A 22,502-nucleotide genomic window follows, 5' to 3' on the forward strand; every position below is an offset into this window, starting at 1 on the left:
CTTATTTAACAAATCTTTCTATGCTACATCTTCTAAAAAATCTGGCACCAACTGCATAATGGGGTTACAGTATGAAAAAGACAAGCAATGTTCCTGCTCTCATGATGTGTACATACCAGTGTGGCAAATGAAGACTAGAAAACAATAAAAGAACAAAGTAAATTCAACACATTCCATAAGTAATGATAAAGTGTCACAGCATGTCCATAATAATCATTCCAGATCTTATCTCAAATGGCACAACTTTCCCATTTTTGGAATGGTTGAGTGAAAAGCAGCTATTTAAGATCTAGACTTATCTGACCATTTTTCTATTTTTATTTTAGTGTAGTTGATTTATAGTATCACATCAAATTCAGGTATACAACTTAGTGATTTGACAAGTTTATATATTATGCTATGTTTATAACTACCATCTGTCCCATTACAACAATAACAATAACATTGACTGTTTACCTTATGCTATGCTTTATCATTCCCGTGACCTACTAATTCCATAACTGGAGACCTGTATCTCCCTCTCCCTTTCACCCATTTTGCCCACCCTCCCTCTTTTCCTCTGGTAACTGTTTGTTCTTGGTATTTGTCGTTTCTGCTTTTTTTAATTCATTTTTTACCTTCCATTTATGAGTGGAATCATATGATATTTATCTTTCTCAGTCTTACTTAATTCACTTAGCAAATACCCTCAAGGTCCACCCATGTTGCCTCAAATGGCAGAAATCATCCTTTCTTATGGCTGTGTAGTATTCCTTTGTGTATATATACCACCTTTTCCTTATCCATTGATCTACTGATGGACTCTTAGGTTGCTTCCATGTCTTGACTACTGAAATTATACCGCAATAAACATTAAGGGATGCACATATCTTTTTGAATTAGTGTTTTTGTTTTCCCTAGGTAAAATACTCAATAGTGGAACTATTGGGTCATGTGTTATTTCTGTCTTTAATTTTTTGGGGAACCTCCATAGTGTTTTCCACAGTGGCTGTACCAATTTGCATCCTCACCAACAGTGCCTGAGGGTTTTCTTTTCTCCAAATCCTAACACTCGTTTCTTGTGTTCTTGATTTTAGTCATTACAACAGCTGTGAGGTGATACCTCATAGTGGCTTATAGTCACATATTCCTGATCATTAGTGATGCTCAGTATCTCTCCATGGGTCTGACTATCCATGTTGACTGGCTATCTGTTATGTCTTCATAGAATAATGTCTATTCAGGTCTTCTGCCCATTTTTTAAATGGACTGTTTTTTTGGTTGAGTTGTAGGAATTCTTTATTTATTCCTGGATATTAAAACTTTATTAGATATATCATCTACAAACATCTTTTCAGTAGGGACAACCATCTTTTTCTTTTGTTGATGGTTTCCTTTGCTTTCCAAAAGCCTTTTTATTTTGATGTAGTTCTAACAGTTTGTTTTTGCTTTTGTTTCCCTTGCCATAGGAGACATACCTAAAAAAACGTTCAGGGGCACCTGGGTGGCTCATTTGGTTAAGCATTTGACTCTTGATTTCAGTTCAGGTCATGATCTCACAGTCATGAGATCGTGCCCCACATTGGGCTCTGTGCTGGGCATGAGCCTGCTTAAGATTCTCTCTCCCTCTGACCTTCCCCACTCCAAAAAAAAAAAAAAAAAAAAATGTTGTTATGGCTGATATCAGAGAAATTACGGCCCATGTTCTCTTTTAGGATTTTTATGGTTTCGGATCTCACATTTAAGTCTTTAACCCATTTTGAGATTATTTTTATGTATGGTGTGAGAAAGTAGCCCAGTTTTCCCATCACCATTTATTGAACAGACTGTCTTTCCCCTATTGTATATTCTTGTCCCCTTTATCACAGATTGACTATACATATGAGGTTTATTTGTGGGGTCTCTATGTGTCTCTTTTTTTTTTTTTTTTTGGGAGAAAGAGAGAGAGAGCAAGTGGGGAGGGGCAGAGAGGGAAGGAGAGAATCCCAAGCAGGCTCCATGCCAGTGCAGAACCCAACACAGGGCTTGATCTCACAACTGTGAGATCATGACCTGAGTCAATATCAGAAGTGCAGTGCTTAACTGACTGAGCTACCCAGGCGCCACTCTGTGTGTCTGTTTTTGTGCCAGTACCATACTGTTTTGATTACTACAGTTTTGCAGTACATCTTCAAACCTGGAATTGTGGTACCTCTAGCTTTGTTCATCTTTCTGAGGATTTCTTTGGCTATTTGGTATCTTTTAGAGATCCATACAAATTTTAGTATTATTTGTTCTAGTTTTGTGAAAAATGCTGTTGGTATTTTGATAGTGATTGCACTGAATCTGTAGATTGCTTTGGGTAATATGGATATTTTGACTATATTAATTCTTCCAATCCATAAGCAGGGAGTTATCTTCCCCATTTGTTTATGTCATCTTCAATTTCTTTCGCTAGTGTTCAATGTTTTTCAGAGTACATGTCTTTCACCTCTTTGGTTAAGTTTATTCATAGGAATTTTATTCTTTTTGGTATTGTTGTAAATGGTGTTGTTTTTAAAATTTCTCTTTTTGTAACTTCACTGTTAGTGAATAGAAATACTACTGATTTCTGGGTATTTTGTATCCTGCCACTTTACTGAATTCATTTATTACTTCTAGTAGTTTTTTGGTGGAATCTTTTGATATATATATCTATATATATATCGATATGTATCTAGATATATACATATATACATACTATTACATATATATATACATATATACATATATATGTAATAGTATGTCATCTATAAATAGGGACAGTTTAACTTCTTTACCAATATGGATACCTCTTATTTTTCTTGCCTGATTGCTGTGGCTAGGACTTCTATTACTATGTTGAATAAAAGTGGTGAGACTGGAATCCTTGTCTTGTTCTTCATCTTAGAGAGAAAGCTCTCAGTTTTTCATCACTGAGTATGATGTTAGCTGTGGGTTGTTCATATATGGTCTTTATTAAGTTGAGGTATGTTCCCTATTTTGTTGAGTTTTTATCATGAATAGATGTTGGTCTTGTCAAATGCTTTCTCTGCATCTATTAAGATGATTATGACTTTTATCCTTTGTTTTGTTGATGTGGTATATGATGTTGAGTAATTTGTGAATGCTGAACCATCCCTGCATCCCAGGAGTAAGTATGACCTATTCTGCTGAATGGTCCTCCTTTTAATATATTGCTGTATGCTGTAAGCTAATATTTTTTGAGAATTTTTGCATCTATGTTAATCAGGGCTATTGGTCTATAGTTTTTTTGTGACGTCTTTGATTTTGGTATCAAGGTAATGCTGGCCTTGCAGAATATATTTGGAAGCTTTCCTTCCTTATCTTTTTGAAATACTTTGAGAACAGGTACTAACTCTTCTTTGAATGTCTAGTGGAATTCACTTGTAAATCCAATTAGTTTTGGACTTTTATTTTCTGTTAGTTTTTAGATTACTGATACAATTTCATTTTTTTAAGTTTATTTATTTATTGAGAGAGAGAAAATCCCAAGGAGGCTCCATGCTGTCAACACTGAGCCTGAGATGGGGCTCAAACCCATGAACTACGAGATTATGATCTGAGCCAAAATCAAAGTCAGACACTCAAAATCATAGTCAGCTGCCCCTCAATTTTATTTCTTGTAATTGGTCTGTTCAGGTTTTCTATTTCTTCATGGTCCAGTTTTGGAAGACTGTATGTTTCTAGAAATTTATCCATTTCTGCTAGGTTGTCCAGTTTGTTGGCATATAGTTTTTCACAGTATTCTCTTAAGAGTCCTTTGTATTTCTGTGGTATCAGTTGTTACTTCTCTCTCATTGCTGATTTTATCTGTTTGGGTCCTATTTTTTCTTGATGAGTCTGGTTAAGAGTCAATTTTTGTTATCTTTTCAAAGTACCAATTCTTGGTATGACTGATTTTTTTTCTATTATTCTTTTAGTCTCTAGGTCTTTTATATCTGCTTTGATCATTATTATTTCCTTTCTTCTACTCATCTTGAACTTTGTTGGTTCTTCTGTTTTCCAGTTCCTTTAGGTAAAGATTCAATAGTTTATTTGAGCTTTTTAATGGTTTCTTGTGACAGGCCTGTATTGCTAGATACTTCTCTATTAGAATTACTTTTGCTGGGGCACCTGAGTGGCTCAGTCGGTTAAGCGTCTGACTTTGGCTCAGGTCATGATCTCATGGTTTGTGGATTCGAGCCCCGCATCGGGCTCTGTGCTGACAGCTCAGAGCCTGCTTTGGATTCTGTGTCTCCCTCTCTCTCTCTCCCCTTCCCCCAGTTATACTTTGTCTCTCTCTCTCTCAAAAATAAACATTTAAACAAATTAAAATGAAAAAAGAACTATGTTTTCTGTGTCCCAGAGGTTTTATGGCTTTTACTTCTTGTGGCTAACTTTAAAAACCCTGCCCCAACATCATATATGAATGTTCTTAAAGTTTGTTTTTTTCTTAATTCCATAGTTTAATCTATTTGGATAGTTTTCTATTGTATATTAACTTTTGTTTTATACATGGGCTTATTTCTTGATTCCTTCTGCCAATCCCACACTAGTGATAGTTTTAGAATATGTTTTCATATCTGAGAGGGCAAGACCCTTCTCTTTTTTAAAATTATCTTGGTCATTACTGGGCATTTATTCTCCTCTGTGTATTTTAGAGTTTGTTGATAAAGTCTCATGAAAACTCCAACTGAGATTTTAACAAGTTTGTCAGATCATACAGGAACATGATTCTGTGAAGTTTAATGTTTTCTCTATAAATGTCTTACACTGTTTTTTTTTTAAAGTAAGGCTTATTCTCAGATATTTTATAGTTTTGTTGCTTTCATGAATAGGATAATTTTTCCTGTGATATTTCCAAGTTTAGAAAGTGCTAACATTTAGAAAAGGCAGATTTTAAGATACTGACCTTGAAAACTATGGCTTAACTAGTTTGTCAGCTGATTTTCCTTGATTTTTTAAAGACAATAATATTTGTAAGTAATGACAATTCTCATCCTTTCCAAATCTTTAAAACTCATTTTTCTTCCTAGTTTTGTTTAGCCAGAACCTCCAGTATAATGTTGGAAAAAGTACCCCTGTCTTGTCCCTGACTTTAAATGAAAGTGTCTAATATTTCACCACTAAGTATATTTATATAATTTTCTGGTTTATAAGCTTAATAAAGTTAAGGAAGTTATTCACTTATTCCCAGGTGCCAGGGGTTTGCAACCTAAGTGGGTACTGTATTTGATCAAGTCCTTTTTTTGGTATCAAGTAAAGTAAGAGATTAATTACACTGATAGATTTTCTTTTTCTTTTTTTAATGTTTATTTATTTTGAAAGAGCGAGAGGGAGAGAGAATGAGCGGGAGGGGAAGATAGAGGGATAGAGAGAGAATCCCAAGCAAGCTCCATACTATCAGTACAGACCGCGACATGGGGCTCAGTCTCACAAACTGTTAAGAAAGACCATGACCTCAGCTGAAATCAAGAGTTGAACACTTAAGTGACTGAGCCACCCAGGCACCCCTACACTGATAGATTTTCTTATGTTGAATCATTCTCAGATTCCTATGATAAAACCTAGATGGTTATGGTGTAATATTACTTTACCACACTACTGGATTCAATCTGCTGTTATTTAGGACTTTGCATCTATTTTATAATTGAAATTAAAATTGGCTCATAGTTTTCCTGCATTTTTGTGGCCTAGTTTTAGTATTAGACTGATGCTACATAAATTTGGTAGCTTAAAACAGTACCAGTCTAAGGAGTGTTTCTACATGGTGAAAAAAAGTAATTGAATTTTCTCCTTTTAGGGAGAAATTAACATTCCACAAGATAGCAAATATTTAGAATTGTGTAATAGCAAGAACAGCCTTTTAACTAGACTGCCTGCCTCCATTTGTGTCTCTGGCCCAGTCCACTAGCTAAAGTAATATCTTGACTAACACCCTTCAATAACTTATTGCCTATAACAGTAACAATCAATTAGAAGTATGGAGAGGTGTATCAAAATACTCAACTTCCCAGAACTTTCTAGTCTGGAAATGTTTGTGATTATGTCAAATAAAACATACTTTCCATACCCCCTTGCCAGTTCTGACCATCCTAAGATATATTTAATGTGGATATGGATGGGGGAAGTGTTTAAAAACAGGTGTCTACTCTTCCCTGGGACTAAAGGATAAGTCGTACTTCCTGGTATAAAAGGTCCTCCCAAAATTCTGCCCCTGTGATCGCTAGGCACCTCTTCCCCAGCTCCCTATCTTTATACTTTATACTCAAGCTACTTATAATTTCCAAAACACACTTTGTTGTTACAGTCTTCACTGTTTTTGCATTTCTCCCTCCTTGGAACTCTTTCTTTACTAATGCAACTTCTATTCACTCTTCAAAATCTAGGTCCGATGGCTTCTCTCTTATAAAACTTTCCTTATAGTGCCCTCAATCATCACCAGAGTTAATAATTTCCTCCTCCTGTTACTTTTGTATCTTGTACGGATACAAATCATGTAAATTTATCTAAAATTGAGTGCTTGAGTCAAACACTTTATCAAGAGGCTCACATCTTTTATTTATTCTCACAATTTCCCTAGTGACTTAGGTAGTATTATACACATTTACAAACTGAGAAACAAAAGCTTGACAGATTAAGCTGTTTTGAAATTCAAACCCCAATCTGTCTGAGATGAAAGCTTCTTAATTTTTTTGCTGTTATTTGTTTACATATGCCATCTTCAGTTTTCGTATCTTCCCCTCTTAGACTTAAAACATCATATGAACAAGAGGATAGGATGTGTTTAATTCTCCACTGTATCCATACCACCTAATGTTATGCCTGGTACAAAGTAGGGATTCAACAAATTATTTCCTGATGGTTGATATTATTAAAGAGTGAACTCTCATTTTTCCTTTCTTTCTTTAAAAAGTTTGAGAGAGAAAAAGAACACATGTGCACGCGTGAGCGAGGAAAGGGCAGAGAGAAAGAGAGAGAGAGAGAGGAAGAGAAAGAATCCCAAGCAGGCTCCACTCTATGAGCATGGAGCCTGACATGGGGCTTGATCTCATGAACTGTGAGATCATGACCGGAGCTGAAATCAAGAGATGGACCCTCCAAACCACACACACCATTGATCCTGGCTTCCACCAAGCTAACCCTTCCTCATTTTGTTTTTCTTATGAAGTTTATATGCACAAAAGAGTAGCATTAGAACATTCCTTATTGGGACGGCTGTGTGGCTCAGTTGGTTAAGTGTCTGACTTCAGCTCTGGTCGTGTCTCATGGTTCACAGGTTTGAATCCCATTGGGCTCTGTGCTGCCAGCTCAGAGCCTGGAGCCTGCTTTAGATTCTGTGTCTCCCTCTCTCTCTGCTCCTCCCCCACTCATACTCTGTCTCTCTCTCAAAAAATAAACATTAAATAAATTTAGAATGTATTTGTTTTCTAATGCTTTTGCCAACACTAAGAATTAGTTTTGGAAAATATTATCAATTTGATATCTTAAAATGATACTCCTTTGTGAATCATATCCAATTACTAGTGAGGATGAACTTTCTCCTATTTGCTCAAGATAGCTTCTGCAAGGATATATTACCAATACTGACAAAATTGGGACTAGAAATCACATCTTCCAATTCCTACTTCAGTTTTCCCTCCCTTAGTGTCAAAAGCAGTAGCTGTTTTGTCTGGAATCTTTTCTAGCCCTATGCAGATCCCTCATCTCTAAGGACTCTGAACACTTAACTAGGTAACATTAGTTCTGCTTTTATACTAGAGTCCTAGGGAGAGCATCAAAAGTTCAAAGAATATAGTGAAACTACTACTGGCTTACATAGGTAATTCTCATCAAAATTTTACAAAATCTTGTGACCCGTTATCTACTGTCCTTGGAATAAAGCTTTCCCTATCCACACATTACTTTTCGTCAAATCTCATATGAGGTAGAGCCTGGAGTCACTATCCCTAGCAAGTTTCAACTTAGTTGTATGAATGTAACATACCAGTTAAGATGGGGCTTCTTTCCTCTCCACAGTCACACATTTCTTTCCTTCCATGTCTCCATATTAGCTGCCCAGGGACAGTGTACTAGTTTAGAGCAGAGCCAGCCATGTCATAGTACATGAACCATTCCTAGTGGCTCTGACCTTGGTTCAGGGCAACCGGAGTATATTTACTACTACAGCTGTACATTCAGAATAGGCATGTGATGCTGTTACTTGTTCATTCAAGAAACGTTCCTTGAGCATACAATTATTTGCCAGGCATAAATAAGCCATAATCTAAACCTCCAAAAAAGCTCTCTAGTTGAAGAATGTAAATGATCAAAGCAATCCAATTAAGGATTTGAAATGTGGGTAGTCCAAACTGAGATGTGTTGTAAGTGCCTAAAATACACACTGAATTTCAAAGACAGCATAAAAAGTGAAATATCTCAATAGTAATTTTTAAATTGATTACCTATTAAAATAACACTTTGGGTACAGTGAGTTAAGTAAAATACATATTATTATAAATAATAGTAATAGTATTATAAATAATAGTAATTTTTAAATTGATTACCTATTAAAACAACACTTTGGGTACAGTGAGTTAAGTAAAATACATATTATTATAAATAATAGTAATAGTATTATAAATAATAGTAATTTTTAAATTGATTACCTATTAAAACAACACTTTGGGTACAGTGAGTTAAGTAAAATACATATTATTATAAATAATTTCACCTGTTTCTTTTTACTATTTTATGTCCCTACTAGATTTTAAATTACATATGTGGCAAAAAAAAAATTACAAAAATGGCTTGCATTTTATTTCTATTAGACAACACAGGTATAGGGAGATGAAAGAGCCTGGCACTTATGGGGAAATCAATAGCTATGTCTTAAGGTAAGAGAAAGGAAGTAGCAAACAAGATAGGAATCAAATCATTTAGTAATTTAGTAACAGATGAGTAAGTGCCGATGTGTTGGGAACTATTCCCAATTATCTTACTGCCAGGAACCAAATGATATGTTCAGGGCCCTCTTAAACTCCATAGCCATCTAGCTCTAGTACATCATTCCCACTTGCTCCCATTTTTTGTCCTTCAGACTCCCAGGTGGTAAGTAAAGGAAGTATGTACATCTGCTTGATATAGTCAAGAAAAGACGACAATTTCATTTTAGATGGAACACTGCTAGTATTTTCCTCAGCAGCATCTCTCCTTGCATAGAGTTAAAAGTATCAGGAAGATCTACAACTGGTCGCATTCACACAGATATATATCCTCTACTCCGGACCAGGGTATCATTAACTAAGTACTGTTTACTTCCCAGGAGCTCACAAGTACCATTAAAATATAAAGCATTATTATAAAAAAGAAGGAAGGAGCACCTGGGCCACTTAGTCAATTAAACATCTGACTCTTGATTTCAGCTCAGGTCATTATCTCACAGTCCATGAGTTCAAGCCCTGTGTCAGGCTCCACTGACAGTGTAGAGCCTGCTTGGGATTCTCTGTCTCCCTCTCTCTCTGCCCCTGGCCTGCTCTCTCTCTCAAAATAAATAAATAAACATAAAAAAAATTTATTTTTTTTAACATAAAAAAATTTTAAATAACAAAAAAGGAAAATCTTCCAAATATTTATGGAATATCTCTATGTGTAAAATGCTACACTAGGCTCTATGAAGGAGACAAATAAAGGATAGACATTATCTCTATCTAAAATACCTGAGTAGATCATTTCTGCTTATCTATTTTAAGTTATTTAGATACCCCTACATATGATCAGGGACAAATTCCGTCTCCCTTATCCCAATGCAATATATACAGAACATTTTATAAAATATTTGAAGAATTCGTGTAGTAAAGCTCATCCCGGGTAAGAACTTTAAAGAACAGGTGATCTTGGGCTTACCATGACAAATATTTAGAATCAACTCATAACCCTAACCTTCTTATATATTAAGCTATATGAGTGAGCACAGAATAAAGAGTTAGGTTAGTCAAATTCATCCAGGAGTAAACAATCATTGTGATAACATTAACTTCTATCAACTACTTACTCACCGTGAATACAGCCCAGGAAAGGGCAGAATGGCCTCCTCCATGCAGAAGGAGTAGGACAGGACCCTCTGAACCACTCTTGTAAACTCGAAAAGTGTATGAATAGTTAAAGATAACATATCTAAGCATTTCCTCTCTGAAGTTTTTGATTATTTAATCATAATAATATTGACTAGAAAACCTGGGCAGTACCACACTCTATGAAAAGCTGCAGACTTGCAAACTTAAGAGACACTTAAATAGAAGCTTCTGAAACACCAAACCTGTTTCTGAAGCATGGAGCCAGTAGGACCACTTTTTAAATGCGCAAATGAAAAAAAAGATTCCCTTTGCCCTAATGAGGACCTAGTTTCTGATTTTTGGACACCAAACTCATTCAACTCACTTGATTCATGAAACCTTCCCCTTGACCTTTAAGAGATACATCAGTTTCAGGAATTTAATTCTTAATCCTTTCCCCATGCATTAGACAATTTAATCTATGTAAGACACTGGCACCGACTTACAGGTTGAATTCCATGCTGTACAAAGAACAGGTGAGGAATAAAAATGAAATAAACAACAGGAATAAAGAAACTTTTAGAAACTTTACACTTCTAAAGAACACTTTAGAAACTTCTTAGACAACATTATAGGCTTGCTAAATAATAAGTCATTTTGTAAAGGATATATCCTTGCCAGTTTCATTCTCTACTTCTACATCTTCCATGGACTCAAAGTACTGACTCCAAGAAACAGGGGAAAAGTCTCGCTTTCTTCCAGGGCTAAGGAAAAAAAGGAGAGAGAGTTCAAGTAAAAAATAGTTATGCATGAAAAGATAAAACCTTGATCAATAAATGCTAAATATAAATTTGAAATGAAAACTGCAGGCAGGGATATTTTCTCTTAAAGAATGAGGAATTTTCATACAAAGGGCGTCATATTAAAAATATGTTTTTAAAAGTTCAAGTATAGATTTAAGAGTAAAAATGTTGGGATTTTAGAAAATTCATTAGCATTTTTTAATTACAAATATAATCTGTGTAAATATGCCACAAAACCTGCTAGTTCTCCTTCCTTGTTTTTTAAATTTTTTTAATGTTATTTATTTTTCAAAGAGAGAGAGAGAGAGAGAGAGAGAGAGAGAGAGAGAGAGAATGTGAGCGGGGGATGGGCAGAGAGAGAAGGAGACACAGAATCCAAAGCAGGCTCCAGGCTCCAAGCTGTCAGCACAGAGCCTGATGTGGGGCTCAAACCCATGAACTGTGAGATCATGACCTGAGCCAAAATCAGATGCTCAACCAACTGAGCCACCCAGACACCCCTTTCTTTCCTTGTTCTTAGTTATAGGCTCATGCCTATCCTCTCAAGCCACTCGAATATCATTCCTGCTATAATCATTTTTAAAAAAATTTATTTATTTTGAGATGGGGGGAGGAGCAGTGAGAGATGGATAGAGAATCCCAAGCAGGTTCTGCACTGTCAGCACAGAGCCCAATGTGGGGCTTAAACTCACGAACCTGTGAAATCATGACTTGAGCTGAAAACAAGAGTCAGATGCTTAACTAACTGAGCCACCCAGGCACCCCCTCTGCTATAATCATTTTTGATCACCATTCCTTGTTTATACCTTTAATCTCTCATATTATTTCATATTTTTTCATCATTTCCCAACTAATCAATATACAACCTTCATAAAAGGCAAACTGGCATATGATACCTTTAACTTTTAGAAATTTATCCAAACATATGCTAATGCAAAAGTGAAATGACTTATCTATTCAATTGTTTTCAATAGAGAAAAACTAGAAACAATTTAAATATCCATCTACAGGTGATAGATTAAAATTAAGTTGTGGTACACAGAGAAATAACATTCATTTATGAAAAGATGGAAGCAATTATATGCTGATAACATTCTTCATATATGGATAAGATACACTGTTAAGTATACAAACACAATGCGTTTTACCATTTGGGTAATAATGGGAAGTATGTACATATATAACCTCTGGAAGAATGATGATATATACTGATATATTCTGGGAAGGAACTATAACTGGAAGATAAGAGGGACAATTTTCAATGTATACCTTTTTAATTTTTAGACCACAAATTATTTTTAAAAATAAATTAATTTAAAACAAAATAAAACAAAAATAACCAATAAATATCCATTTACAACCTATGTCTTTAACCTTAGATGAGGCATAAAGGAACCCTGAGTCTTACCCTATTACCACACCTATTCTTCTTAGTAATGGAGGGAATTCAGAATTCTATCAGCAATAAAAACATTACCTCCTGCCAAGTATTTTTCTATATATGCCATGGAGGCGAATGCAGAACATATACAAAGTATAATACAAAACCCCTCTGAAAGACTAAAATTAGTACAAAAGCACTCTAGGTTGACTTTAATACTGGAATCACAATGGAGCAACTACACAGTTAGGCATTCTTTCAACAGTCAAACATTTATTGAACATCTACACTCTTCTTGAGTAGTTCTTGATCTATGTAATAATAATTACCAAAGGAGCTTTTAAAAATAGTGATGCTTGGGTTTCACTTCTGAAATTGATTCAAATGGCTTGACATGTGGCCTAGGCACTAATTTTTTTTTTTTTTTTTAAATTTTAGAGAGTGAGAGAGAGAGTGCACATGGGGTAGGGGCAGCAGGAGAAGGAGAGAGAATCCCAAGTAAGGTCCACACTCAGCACAGAGCCTAAGGTGGGGCTCAATCTCTCAACCCTGGGATCATGACCTGAGCTGAAATCAAGAGTTGGGACACTCAATCAACTAAGCTACCAGGTGCCCCTGCATTGATAATTTTTAAAGATCCCCAAGTTGAGAGAGGGGTATAGGAATAAAAAGGTAGAGTAAATGATTTGGAATGACAGAAGAGTTCAAATTCCTCATAGTTCCTACCATTTTCCTATAATTCCCTGAAAATCCCTAACAATTAAAGTATGGGTTTGGGCAAATTCAAATTATTTAAATTCTTTTTGCATTGGATTATAGTGACTGAATAAAATACATATCTTTTTCAAAAAAATCTAATACATCTGGGATTTAGTAGTTGTTCAGAAAACGGGTAAAATCCTAACTTCTGATAGAAAAACTGCCTCTGTAGAAGTAAACTCCACCTTTAGATTTATTTTTTTCTGGTTTGCTGGTTGTACTTGAATTCCTACTGGAAAACTAAAAGTAGAACTCTTAATTCTACTGACTCATCAGTCACTCACAAATCCACCTACATATATACTAATTTGAGTATAACAACCACACATGGTATGTCAAACATGTTATAATTGATTTTAAGGATCTATACATGAATTTTTTATGTCTGGACTCAGGGTATCATCACAGTAATAGTATCTAACATTTACTGTGCCACAACAGTGAGTCACTCTGCCAAGCAATTTACAGGCATGATTCCATTTAATCCTCACAAAACTTCTTTATTTTTATCCCCATTTCACAGATGACAGATTGAGAGATAGAAAGTAACTTGCCCAAGGTTATACAACTAAGTGGCAGTGACAGGATTTAAATCCAGTTCCATCACTCTTAAAAGTCTCTGCTCTTTTACCCCAAAGCTATACTAATTCTCAGATCCTTTTTTTCTCTCTCATTCTTTCATTTATCTTTTGAAAAGCAGTAAGACTTTAGAGTACATTAACAGAAGTTTCCTTTTTAGAGTCTTTGCCAAAGCCACAGAAACTTTCCAAGTTGGCCAGGCACCAGGAAAGATTACCCGTTAAAGAAAAATTACTTTGTATAAACAGAAATTGTTCCTAGGAGAACACCTTCCACTTCTAATTCCCTTCATTAAAAAAAAAAAATAATAAAGTTCTAAGGACTTCCCAATTTACCAACATATGAGTAATTCCCATCTGGTTAAAGAGCCAATAATCTATACCACCAAAGGTTGTTCCTAATACTCCCACAGAGACTATCCTGGCATACTCTTTTGAAATTCATTTGAACACAAAATTGTTTATATATTCTATGAGTTCAGGTAATTTTGCGAGCAATGTTAGACAGGAAGTAGATAGCGAGGATCTCACATCAATCTTTATATTCTAGTCAGAAACAATACTCTATGTAAAGGATGTAGTTTTCGTTTATAAAAATAGTTTGTGGCACTAAAACAGACACCCAGATCAATGGAACAGAACAGAGAACCCAGAAATGGACCCACAAACATATGGCTAACTAATCTTTGACAAAGCAGGAAAGAATATCCAACAGAATAAAGACAGTCTCTTCAGCAAGTGGTGCTAGAAAAACTGAACAGCAACATGCAGAATAATGATCCTGGACCACTTTCTTATACCATACACAAAAATAAACTCAAAATGGATGAAAGACCTAAACATGAACAGGAAACCATCAAAATCCTAGAGGAGAAAGCAGGCAAAAACCTCTTTGACCTGGCCACAGCAACTTCTTACTCAATATATCTCCGGAGGCAAGGGAAACAAAAGCAAAAATGAATTCTTGTGACTTCATCAAAATAAAGCTTCTGCACAGTGAAGGAAACAGTCAGCAAAACTAAAAGGCAACTGATGGGATGGGAAAAGATATTTCAAATGACATATCAGATAAAGGGTTGGTACCCAAAATCTATAAAGAACTTACCAAACTCAACACCCAAAAAACAAATGATCCAGTGAAGAAATGGGCAAAAGACATGAACAGACACTTCTCCAAAGAAGACATCCATATGGCCAACTGACACATGAAAAAATGCTCAATGTCACTCATCATCAGGGAAATACAAATCAAAACCATAATGAGATACCACCTCACACCTGTCAGAATGGCTAATATTAACACCTCAGGCAACAACAGATGCTGGTGAGGATGAGAAAGACGATCTCTTTTGCGCTGCTAGTGGGAATGCAAACTGGTACAGCCACTCTGGAAAATATTGTGAAGGTTCCTCAAAAAATTAACACTAGAACTACCCTACGACCCAGCAATTGCACTACTGGGAATTTATCCAAGGGATACAGGTATGCTGTTTCAAAGGGGCACATGCACCGTAATGTTTATAGCAGCACTATCAATAATAGCCAAAGTATGGAAAGAGCCCAAATGTCCACTGGTGGATGGATGAATGGATAAAGAAGATGTGGTGTATATATATATATATACACACACACATACACACACACACACAGTGGAGCATTATTTGGCAATCAAAAAGAATGAAATCTTGCCATTTGCAAATACGTGGATGGAACTAGAGGGTATTAGGCTAAGCAAAAGTAGTCAGTCCGAGAAAGACAAATATCATATGACTTCATTCATATGGGGACTTTAAAATACAAAACAGATGAACATAAGGGAAGGGAAGCAAAAACAGTACAAACAGGGAGGGGGACAAAACATGAGACTCTTAAATATAGAGAGCAAACAGAGGGTTGCTTGAGGGGTTAAGGGAGGAGGGATGGGCTAAATGGGTAAGGGGCATTAAGGAATCTACTCCTGAAATCATTGTTGCACTATATGCTAACTAACTTGGATGTAAAGTAAAAAATAAATAAATAATAAAAATAGTTTGCTTTTTATTCTTTTAAGCCTATTTTATAGTCATTACAGCCTATGTAGGCTCTTTTTGGTTAAAATTTTTTAAATAATTACTGACTTTCTGTCTCCAAGTTGCCGTAATAGAAGAATTTTGAAGTAATGAAAAGAATTTTAAAAAGTAAAAGGCTAATTTATACTTTAAAAATGAGGATTTATTCACTAGAATCTATGATATGTATTAGGATGGAATTGAGGTGGGGTGATGGGCGATACTGGGATAATTATAAAACTAGTGACACAATGCCACTGCTCTCAAGAAACTAATGTTAAATATATAAACATCTAACATAATGTAGATTTAAGTGCCCTAAGAGGTATAGCTTAAGTGCTGTGAATGTTTAAAGGAGGGAATAAAGATTACTTAAAAAAATTACTTTTAGCTTGGGAAATAAAAAGAGGCTTCAAAGAAAAAGTAACATTTAAGCTATTAAGGCACTGAAGGACAGAATCTGGACTGATGGAAATAGAGAAGGATATGGAAGACAACTCAGGCAGAAAGAAGGACACCAATAAGAACCCAGTATGGTGCCTGCCTGTCATAGTGAGCACTTTGATAAAGGACAAACTAAAAAAATAGATAACTGCAACACGGTGGAAATAAGTAAAACAGCTTTGAAAAACTAAAAGGAACTGATACAACTAAGAGCAGATCATGAAGAAAAAATGACACTAGATATAATATAGTGGGGAATTTATTTCTTTTTCTGTTATTTTTGTGTTAGCGCTGGTCTCAAAAGCCTGATAGAGTTTCAATGGTTCAGATTAAAATATTTTAGAAAGAACAATGTGGTAANGGCAATGGAATTAAAAAGAAGGAAAACATAGAAAGACTTTTAAAAAAGGCAATGAATCTCAGAAAGGTTCAGGATATCGAAGATGACTGGTAGTAGAACCCAAGTCAATTCTGAAGTTTTGAACTAACAGAGAGATGAATTAAGTCCAACAATTTGTAAATAAAAATCTACACTGGGAGGTAAATGTACACAGATTTTTTTATGTCAGAATAAAGTTTATTTCAAACCCAACACAATAAGTGTATAATTTCCTTCCAACTCTTGCTACCAGAGGAAAGAGTTCGGCAGACACAGAAAAAAATGGCACAGTGGGAGACACAAAGGAAATACAGTTTCTGCCTAAATGATGTGAATCAAATGTGTTTGTAGATTCTTTGTTATGGTCAAACTCCATTCAGAGGCTTTATGAACCCTCACTCCAGAAACCAGTGTACATACATATACTCTGCACACAAATGCACTGGCTTCAAGAAACTGATGTATGAATCCTAAAATAAGAACTCTGGGCCTATACTTTGACCACAGCAACCTATTTCCAGGAGAAAGACAAAAAATTTAAAAAGAAAGAAAATTATGAGAAAATACTACATTCTTTTTTCTTTTTTAAATGTTTATTTCTTTTTAAGACAGAGACAGAGTGTGAGGGGGGAAGAGCAGAGTGCAAAGCAGGCTGCAGGCTCTGAGCCATCAGCAAAGAGCCCAACATGGAACCAGAACTCATGAGCCATGAGATGATGACCTGAGCCGAAGTTGAATGCTTAACTGACTGAGGCAGCCACCTAGGTGCCCTGAGGAAATACTACATTCTTAATATTTCCTAAACCTAAATAAGTTTTCCATTTGCTACACGCTAAAAGTTTGTTTTAACCCAGTTCTGCCTTTATTAATTGTGTGACCTTGGCCAAGTCACTTAACTTCTCCATGCCTGAGTTTCTTCATGTGAGACGGGGTTATAACACCAGCTTTAGAGGGGTTGTAATGAGGATTAAAGTAGCCTTCTCCCTTGGTTACTCTCAAATTAGCCTGTTCTATTTTTATCATAGGACTAATCATTTCCCAAATTTAGTTCTTGTATTTGTTATTATCCTAATCACTCCACCTAATTTGCTACTAATGTGAGATCCAGGAGAGCAAGAACGTTCTCCCTTTGTTCACCAATGTACTCTTGGTAATAATGTACATTGATTATCTGTTGATAGTAAAAAATGAGCTAATGTGCATAAAGCACTTAGCTTGGTGCCAAATTATTTATTATTATTATTACTATTATTATCATCATCATCATCTTCATCACCACCATGAAGTTAATAAACTGAAGCCTCCTCACTGAATTCTAATGAGGTTTCCAGTAAAGGGAAATGGAACACTGTGGTACAAGCATGAGAACAGACACATAGATAGATCAAACAGAATTGAGAGTCCAGAAATAAACTCTTAACAATTACAGTCTGTAGATTTTCAACAAAAGGACCAAGACAATTCAGTGGGGAAAAAAACAGTCTTGCCAATAAATGGTGTTCGGACGACTGGATATTCATATATCTTATGAATCTGAACCCCTCCCTCAAAACCACACACATACTTAAATCACAGTGGATCATAAACCTAAATGTAAGAACAACAACTATAAAACTCTAAGAAAACACAGGAGTAAAATTTCATGACCTTGGAACAACAAAAGTAAAAATAAAAGATTTAGGAGTTGGACTTTGTCAAAATTAAAATTTTTCATCAAAACTATACACAGGTTTGGTCCAGGTTGAAAATGGCAGTGGTGGCTGGGTCCGGGGTTTCTGGGCTGTTAGGTCAATCCAGGACACAGCTGGGGTGGTCCATGCTGAGTGTCATCCATGGCCAAGGAGGGCTCAGCTTGAAGGTGGAAGGCCCTCACCTACTTGTAGCACTCCCTAGTGTGGGAGTGAGCATGCTGAACATCTTCTGGAAGTTCTGATTTTGTATCCTGGGACTTTGCTGAATTCATCCATCAGTTCTGGCAATTTTTTAGAGTATTTTCTACATATAGTATCATATCATGTGCAAATAGTGAAAGTTTGACTTCTTCCTTGCCAATTTGGAAGGAATTTTTTGTTGTTGTTGTCTGATTTTGGAGGCTAGGACTTCCAGTACTATGTTAAATAACAATGGTGAGTGGACATCCCTTGTCTTGTTCCTGACCATACAGGAGAAGCTCTTAGGTTTTCCCCATTGAGGATATTAGCTGTGGGTCATTTGTAAAAGGCCTTTATGATGCTGAGGTATGCTCAGTCTAAAGGTACTATGATAAGGGTTTTTATCAAGAATAGACACTATATTTTGTCAAACACTTTTTCATATAGCTCTTACCCTTTCTTTTATTAATGTGGTATATCACATTGATTGATTTGAAAATATTGAACCACCCTTGCAGCCCAGGAATAAATCCCAGTTGGTCCTGGTGAGTAATTCTTTTAATGTACTGTTGGATTCTATTTGCTAGTATCTTAGTGAGAATTTTGCATCGATGTTCATCAGGGATACTAGCCTGTGATTCTTCTTTTTAGTGAGGTCCTTGTCTGGTTTTGGAATCAAGATCATGTTGGCCTCGTAGAACGAGTTTGGAGGTTTTCTTTCTATTTTTAGGAACAGTTTGAGAAGAATAGGTATTAACTCTTCTTCAAATATTTGGTAGAATTCTTCTAGGAAGCCATAAAAGACCTCGAATAGCCAAAGCAATCTTGAAAAAGAGAAGCAAAGCGGGAGGCATCACAATTCTGGACTTCAAGCTGTAGTCATCAAGACAGCATGGTGCTGGCACAAAAAGAGGCACATAGATCAATGGGACAGAACAGTGAACCCAGAAATGGACCCACAAATATGGTTAACTAATCTTCAACAAAACAGGAAAGAATACCCAACGGAAAAAAGTCTCTTCAACAAATGGTACTGTGAAAACTGGTGCTTCTGCAACATGCAGAAGAATGAAAACTGGACTACTTTCTTACACCCTACACAAAAATAAATGAAAAAATGGATGAAAGACCTAAATATGAGACAGGAAACCATCAAAATCCTAGAAGAGAGTACAGGCAGCAACCTCTCTGACACTGGGCATAGCAACTTCTTACTAGATATTTCTCCTAAGGCAAGGCAAAGAAAAGCAAAAATGAATGACTGGAGCCTTATCAAGATAAAAAGCTTCTGCACAGAGAAGAAGATAATAAACAAAACTAAAAGGCAACCAATGGGATGGGAGAAGACATTTGTAAATGGCATATCTGATAAAGGGTTAGTATCCAAAATCTATAAAGAACTTATCAGACTCAATACCCAAAAAACAACCCAGTTAAGAAATGGACAGAAGACATGAATAGACATTTTTTCCAAAGACATACAGAAGTCTAACAGACACATGGAAAAGACGCTCAATATCACTCATCATCACAGAACTACAAATCAAAACTTCAATGAGATATCACCTGTCAGAACGGCTAAAATTAACAACACAGAAAATAAAATGCTTGCAAGGATGCAAAGAAGGGGGAACCCTCTTACAGTGCTGGTGGAAACGTAAACTGGTGCAGCCACTCTGGAAAACAGTATTGAGATTCCTCAAATAGTTAAAAATAGAACTACCTTATGACCCAGCAATTGCACTACTAGGTATTTTCCCAAAGGATGCAAAAAAACTGCACCCCAATGTTTACAGCAGGATTATCAACAACAGCCAAATTATGGAAAGAACCCAAATGTCCATTGACTGATGAATGGATAAAGAAACATACAGAATGTTACTCAGCCATCAAAAAGAATGAAATCTTGCCATTTGTAACACTATGGATAGAGCTAGAGTGTATTATGTATGCTAAGCGAAACAAGTCAGTCATAGAAAGACAAATACCATATGATTTCATTCATATGTGAAATTTAAGAAACAAAACAGATGCACATAAAGAAGGGGGGGTGCAGATGGGGCGCCTGGGTGGCTTAGTCGGTTAAGCGTCCGACTTTCGCTTGGGTCATGATCTCGCGGTTCGTGGGTTTGAGCCTCGCGTCGGGCTCTGTGCTGACTGCCAGCTCAGAGCCTGGAGCCTGTTTCAGTCTGTGACTCCCTCTCTCTCTGACCCTTCCCTGCTCACGCTGTCTCTCTCTCTCTCCCTCCTAGAAATAAATAAAACATTTAAAAAAAAAAAAGAAGGGGGGGCAGAAAGAAAGAGGTCAGCAAACCATGAGACTCTCTATAGAGAGCAAAAACTGAGGTTTGATGGAGGGGAGGTAGGCAGAGGACAGGCTAAATCGGTGATGGGTATTAAGGAGGGCACTTGAGATAAGCACTGCGTGTTACATGTAAGTGATGAATCACTACATTCTACTCCTGAAACCAATATTATACTATATATTAAACAACTAGAATGTAATTAAAAACTTGAAACAAACAAAAGAATGGAAGGGAGAAGAGAGACAGAAAAAAAAATTCTGATGAAGCTATAACCACAGACAGTTCTCAAATGGACTTTGGCTCAATTTATACCACTTATATATTCTAAGAAGTTTCAAGTTGAGAATTTAAAGTGGACCTAGGGGCACCTGTGTGGCTCAGTCAGTTGAGCATCCAACTCTTGATTTCAGTTTAGGTCATGGTCCCAGGGTCATGGAATTGAGACCTGCATCGGGCTCTGTGATGAGAATATGGAGCCTGCTTAGGATTCTCTCTCCCTCTCTCAGCTTCTTCTCTGTGTGTGTGTGAGCTCTCTCTCTCTCTCAAAATAAACAAACACTGGGGCACCTGGGTAGCTCAGTTGTTAAGCGTCTGACTTTGGCTCAGGTCATGATCTCATAGTTCATGAGTTGGAACCCCACATCAGTTTCTGTGCTGACAGCTCAGAGCCTGGAGCCTGCTTTGGATTTTGTGTTTCCATCTGTCTCTGCCCCTCCCCTGCTGGCACTCTGTCTCTGTTTCTCTCAAAAATAAACAAACATTAAAAAAAATAAACACTGAAAAAAAATTAAAGGAGACAAAGATTTTGTAGGCAGATACTAGCCAGAGAAATTTTAGGTTATTGTTTCTCAAAATTTAAGACATTTTTCCACTGTCTAAGTAAGGTACTACTGTTGAGATTTTTTTACTAAGAATCTTTTTATCCCCCATATTTCTAAATTTTAATCTCAAACTAGAATAAGGTACTTTCAAGAAGATTCCTTAAATTTTATCTTTTTTTGAATTTATATCTACGATTCATATTTTCCTTCTCAACAGTTATTTCTTTTTCTCTTTTTTTAGGTTCTCCTCCCTCCACCTTATTTTTTTTTTTTAAAGAGCATCCTATTCTTGTTTCATAGATGCCATATCATCTCCTGTCTCTCTGGCAAGTTGAAGATTTTCTTTTGTTCCATACATTATTGTTTCATTTTCTTATTTTGTTTTGGTAACTACTTTTTGTGTTAGAAGCTTTCCCTGGATGTCTGGTGATTCTAGGAGAGAGCAGGGCTTGCTAACTATTGAATCTGACTATACAGTTAACAAGTAGACTCCTAGCCTTTTAAACAGGGGATTCTTCCTCCAAATATCAGTATCTGCATATCTTTTCTTTTTGGCCAGTCATTTCTCCAGAGAAAAATCCTCCAATCTCCTTCCTGAGAACATAAGACTAGCTATTAGCCTTCTGGAAAAAGATCTGAATAGTCTCATTCACTCATTCAACAAACATGTGTTGCATACCTACAAGATACTGTTTTAGGTATTTGGAATATCTCGGTGAACAAAACCCCCTACTCTTGGGGTTTACACTCCAGTGAAGGCAACATAAGTAAAGATTTGTCAAGTAACAGTAAGTGTCATGGAGAAAAATCAAGTCAGGAAAGAGAGGATAATAAATGCCAGGTTAGAAAAACTAGTTTTAAATCACGTGGTTAGGGAAGGCACCTTTAAGCAAAGACCTAAACGTGAGGGAGTAAGCCATGCATATGCCTATAAGAGAGAAATGTGTACCTTCACTACCTTCACTTAACCCCTGTTTTCATCCTGTTACTTTACTTTTGTGGCCTTATGCCTAGCATCTCTGAGTCCAAAGACACTCTGGTTCAATTTCTCTAGAAGTTAACTGTCACACTGAGGGAAAGGAGATCTTGGAGTTTAATG

The 22,502-nt window shown here is 36.2% G+C and overlaps 1 protein-coding gene across 1 annotated transcript in view; it reads right to left on the reverse strand.

The window, feature by feature from the left end:
• PPME1 (protein phosphatase methylesterase 1) overlaps positions 1–22,502 on the reverse strand; it is a 69,390-nt gene that overhangs the window by 29,890 nt on the left and 16,998 nt on the right. Inside the window, exons 2-3 of the mRNA XM_077776604.1 lie at positions 10,683–10,777; positions 10,017–10,108 (exon numbers count right to left, since the gene is read on the reverse strand). Of these exons, the coding sequence (XP_077632730.1) occupies positions 10,017–10,108; positions 10,683–10,777 (187 nt within the window). The remainder of the gene's footprint in view (positions 1–10,016; positions 10,109–10,682; positions 10,778–22,502) is intronic.

The sequence above is a fragment of the Crocuta crocuta genome, unplaced genomic scaffold (genome assembly GCF_008692635.1).
Source record: "Crocuta crocuta isolate KB4526 unplaced genomic scaffold, BGI_CrCroc_1.0 scaffold271, whole genome shotgun sequence".
In the NCBI taxonomy this organism is placed as follows: Eukaryota; Metazoa; Chordata; class Mammalia; order Carnivora; family Hyaenidae; genus Crocuta; species Crocuta crocuta.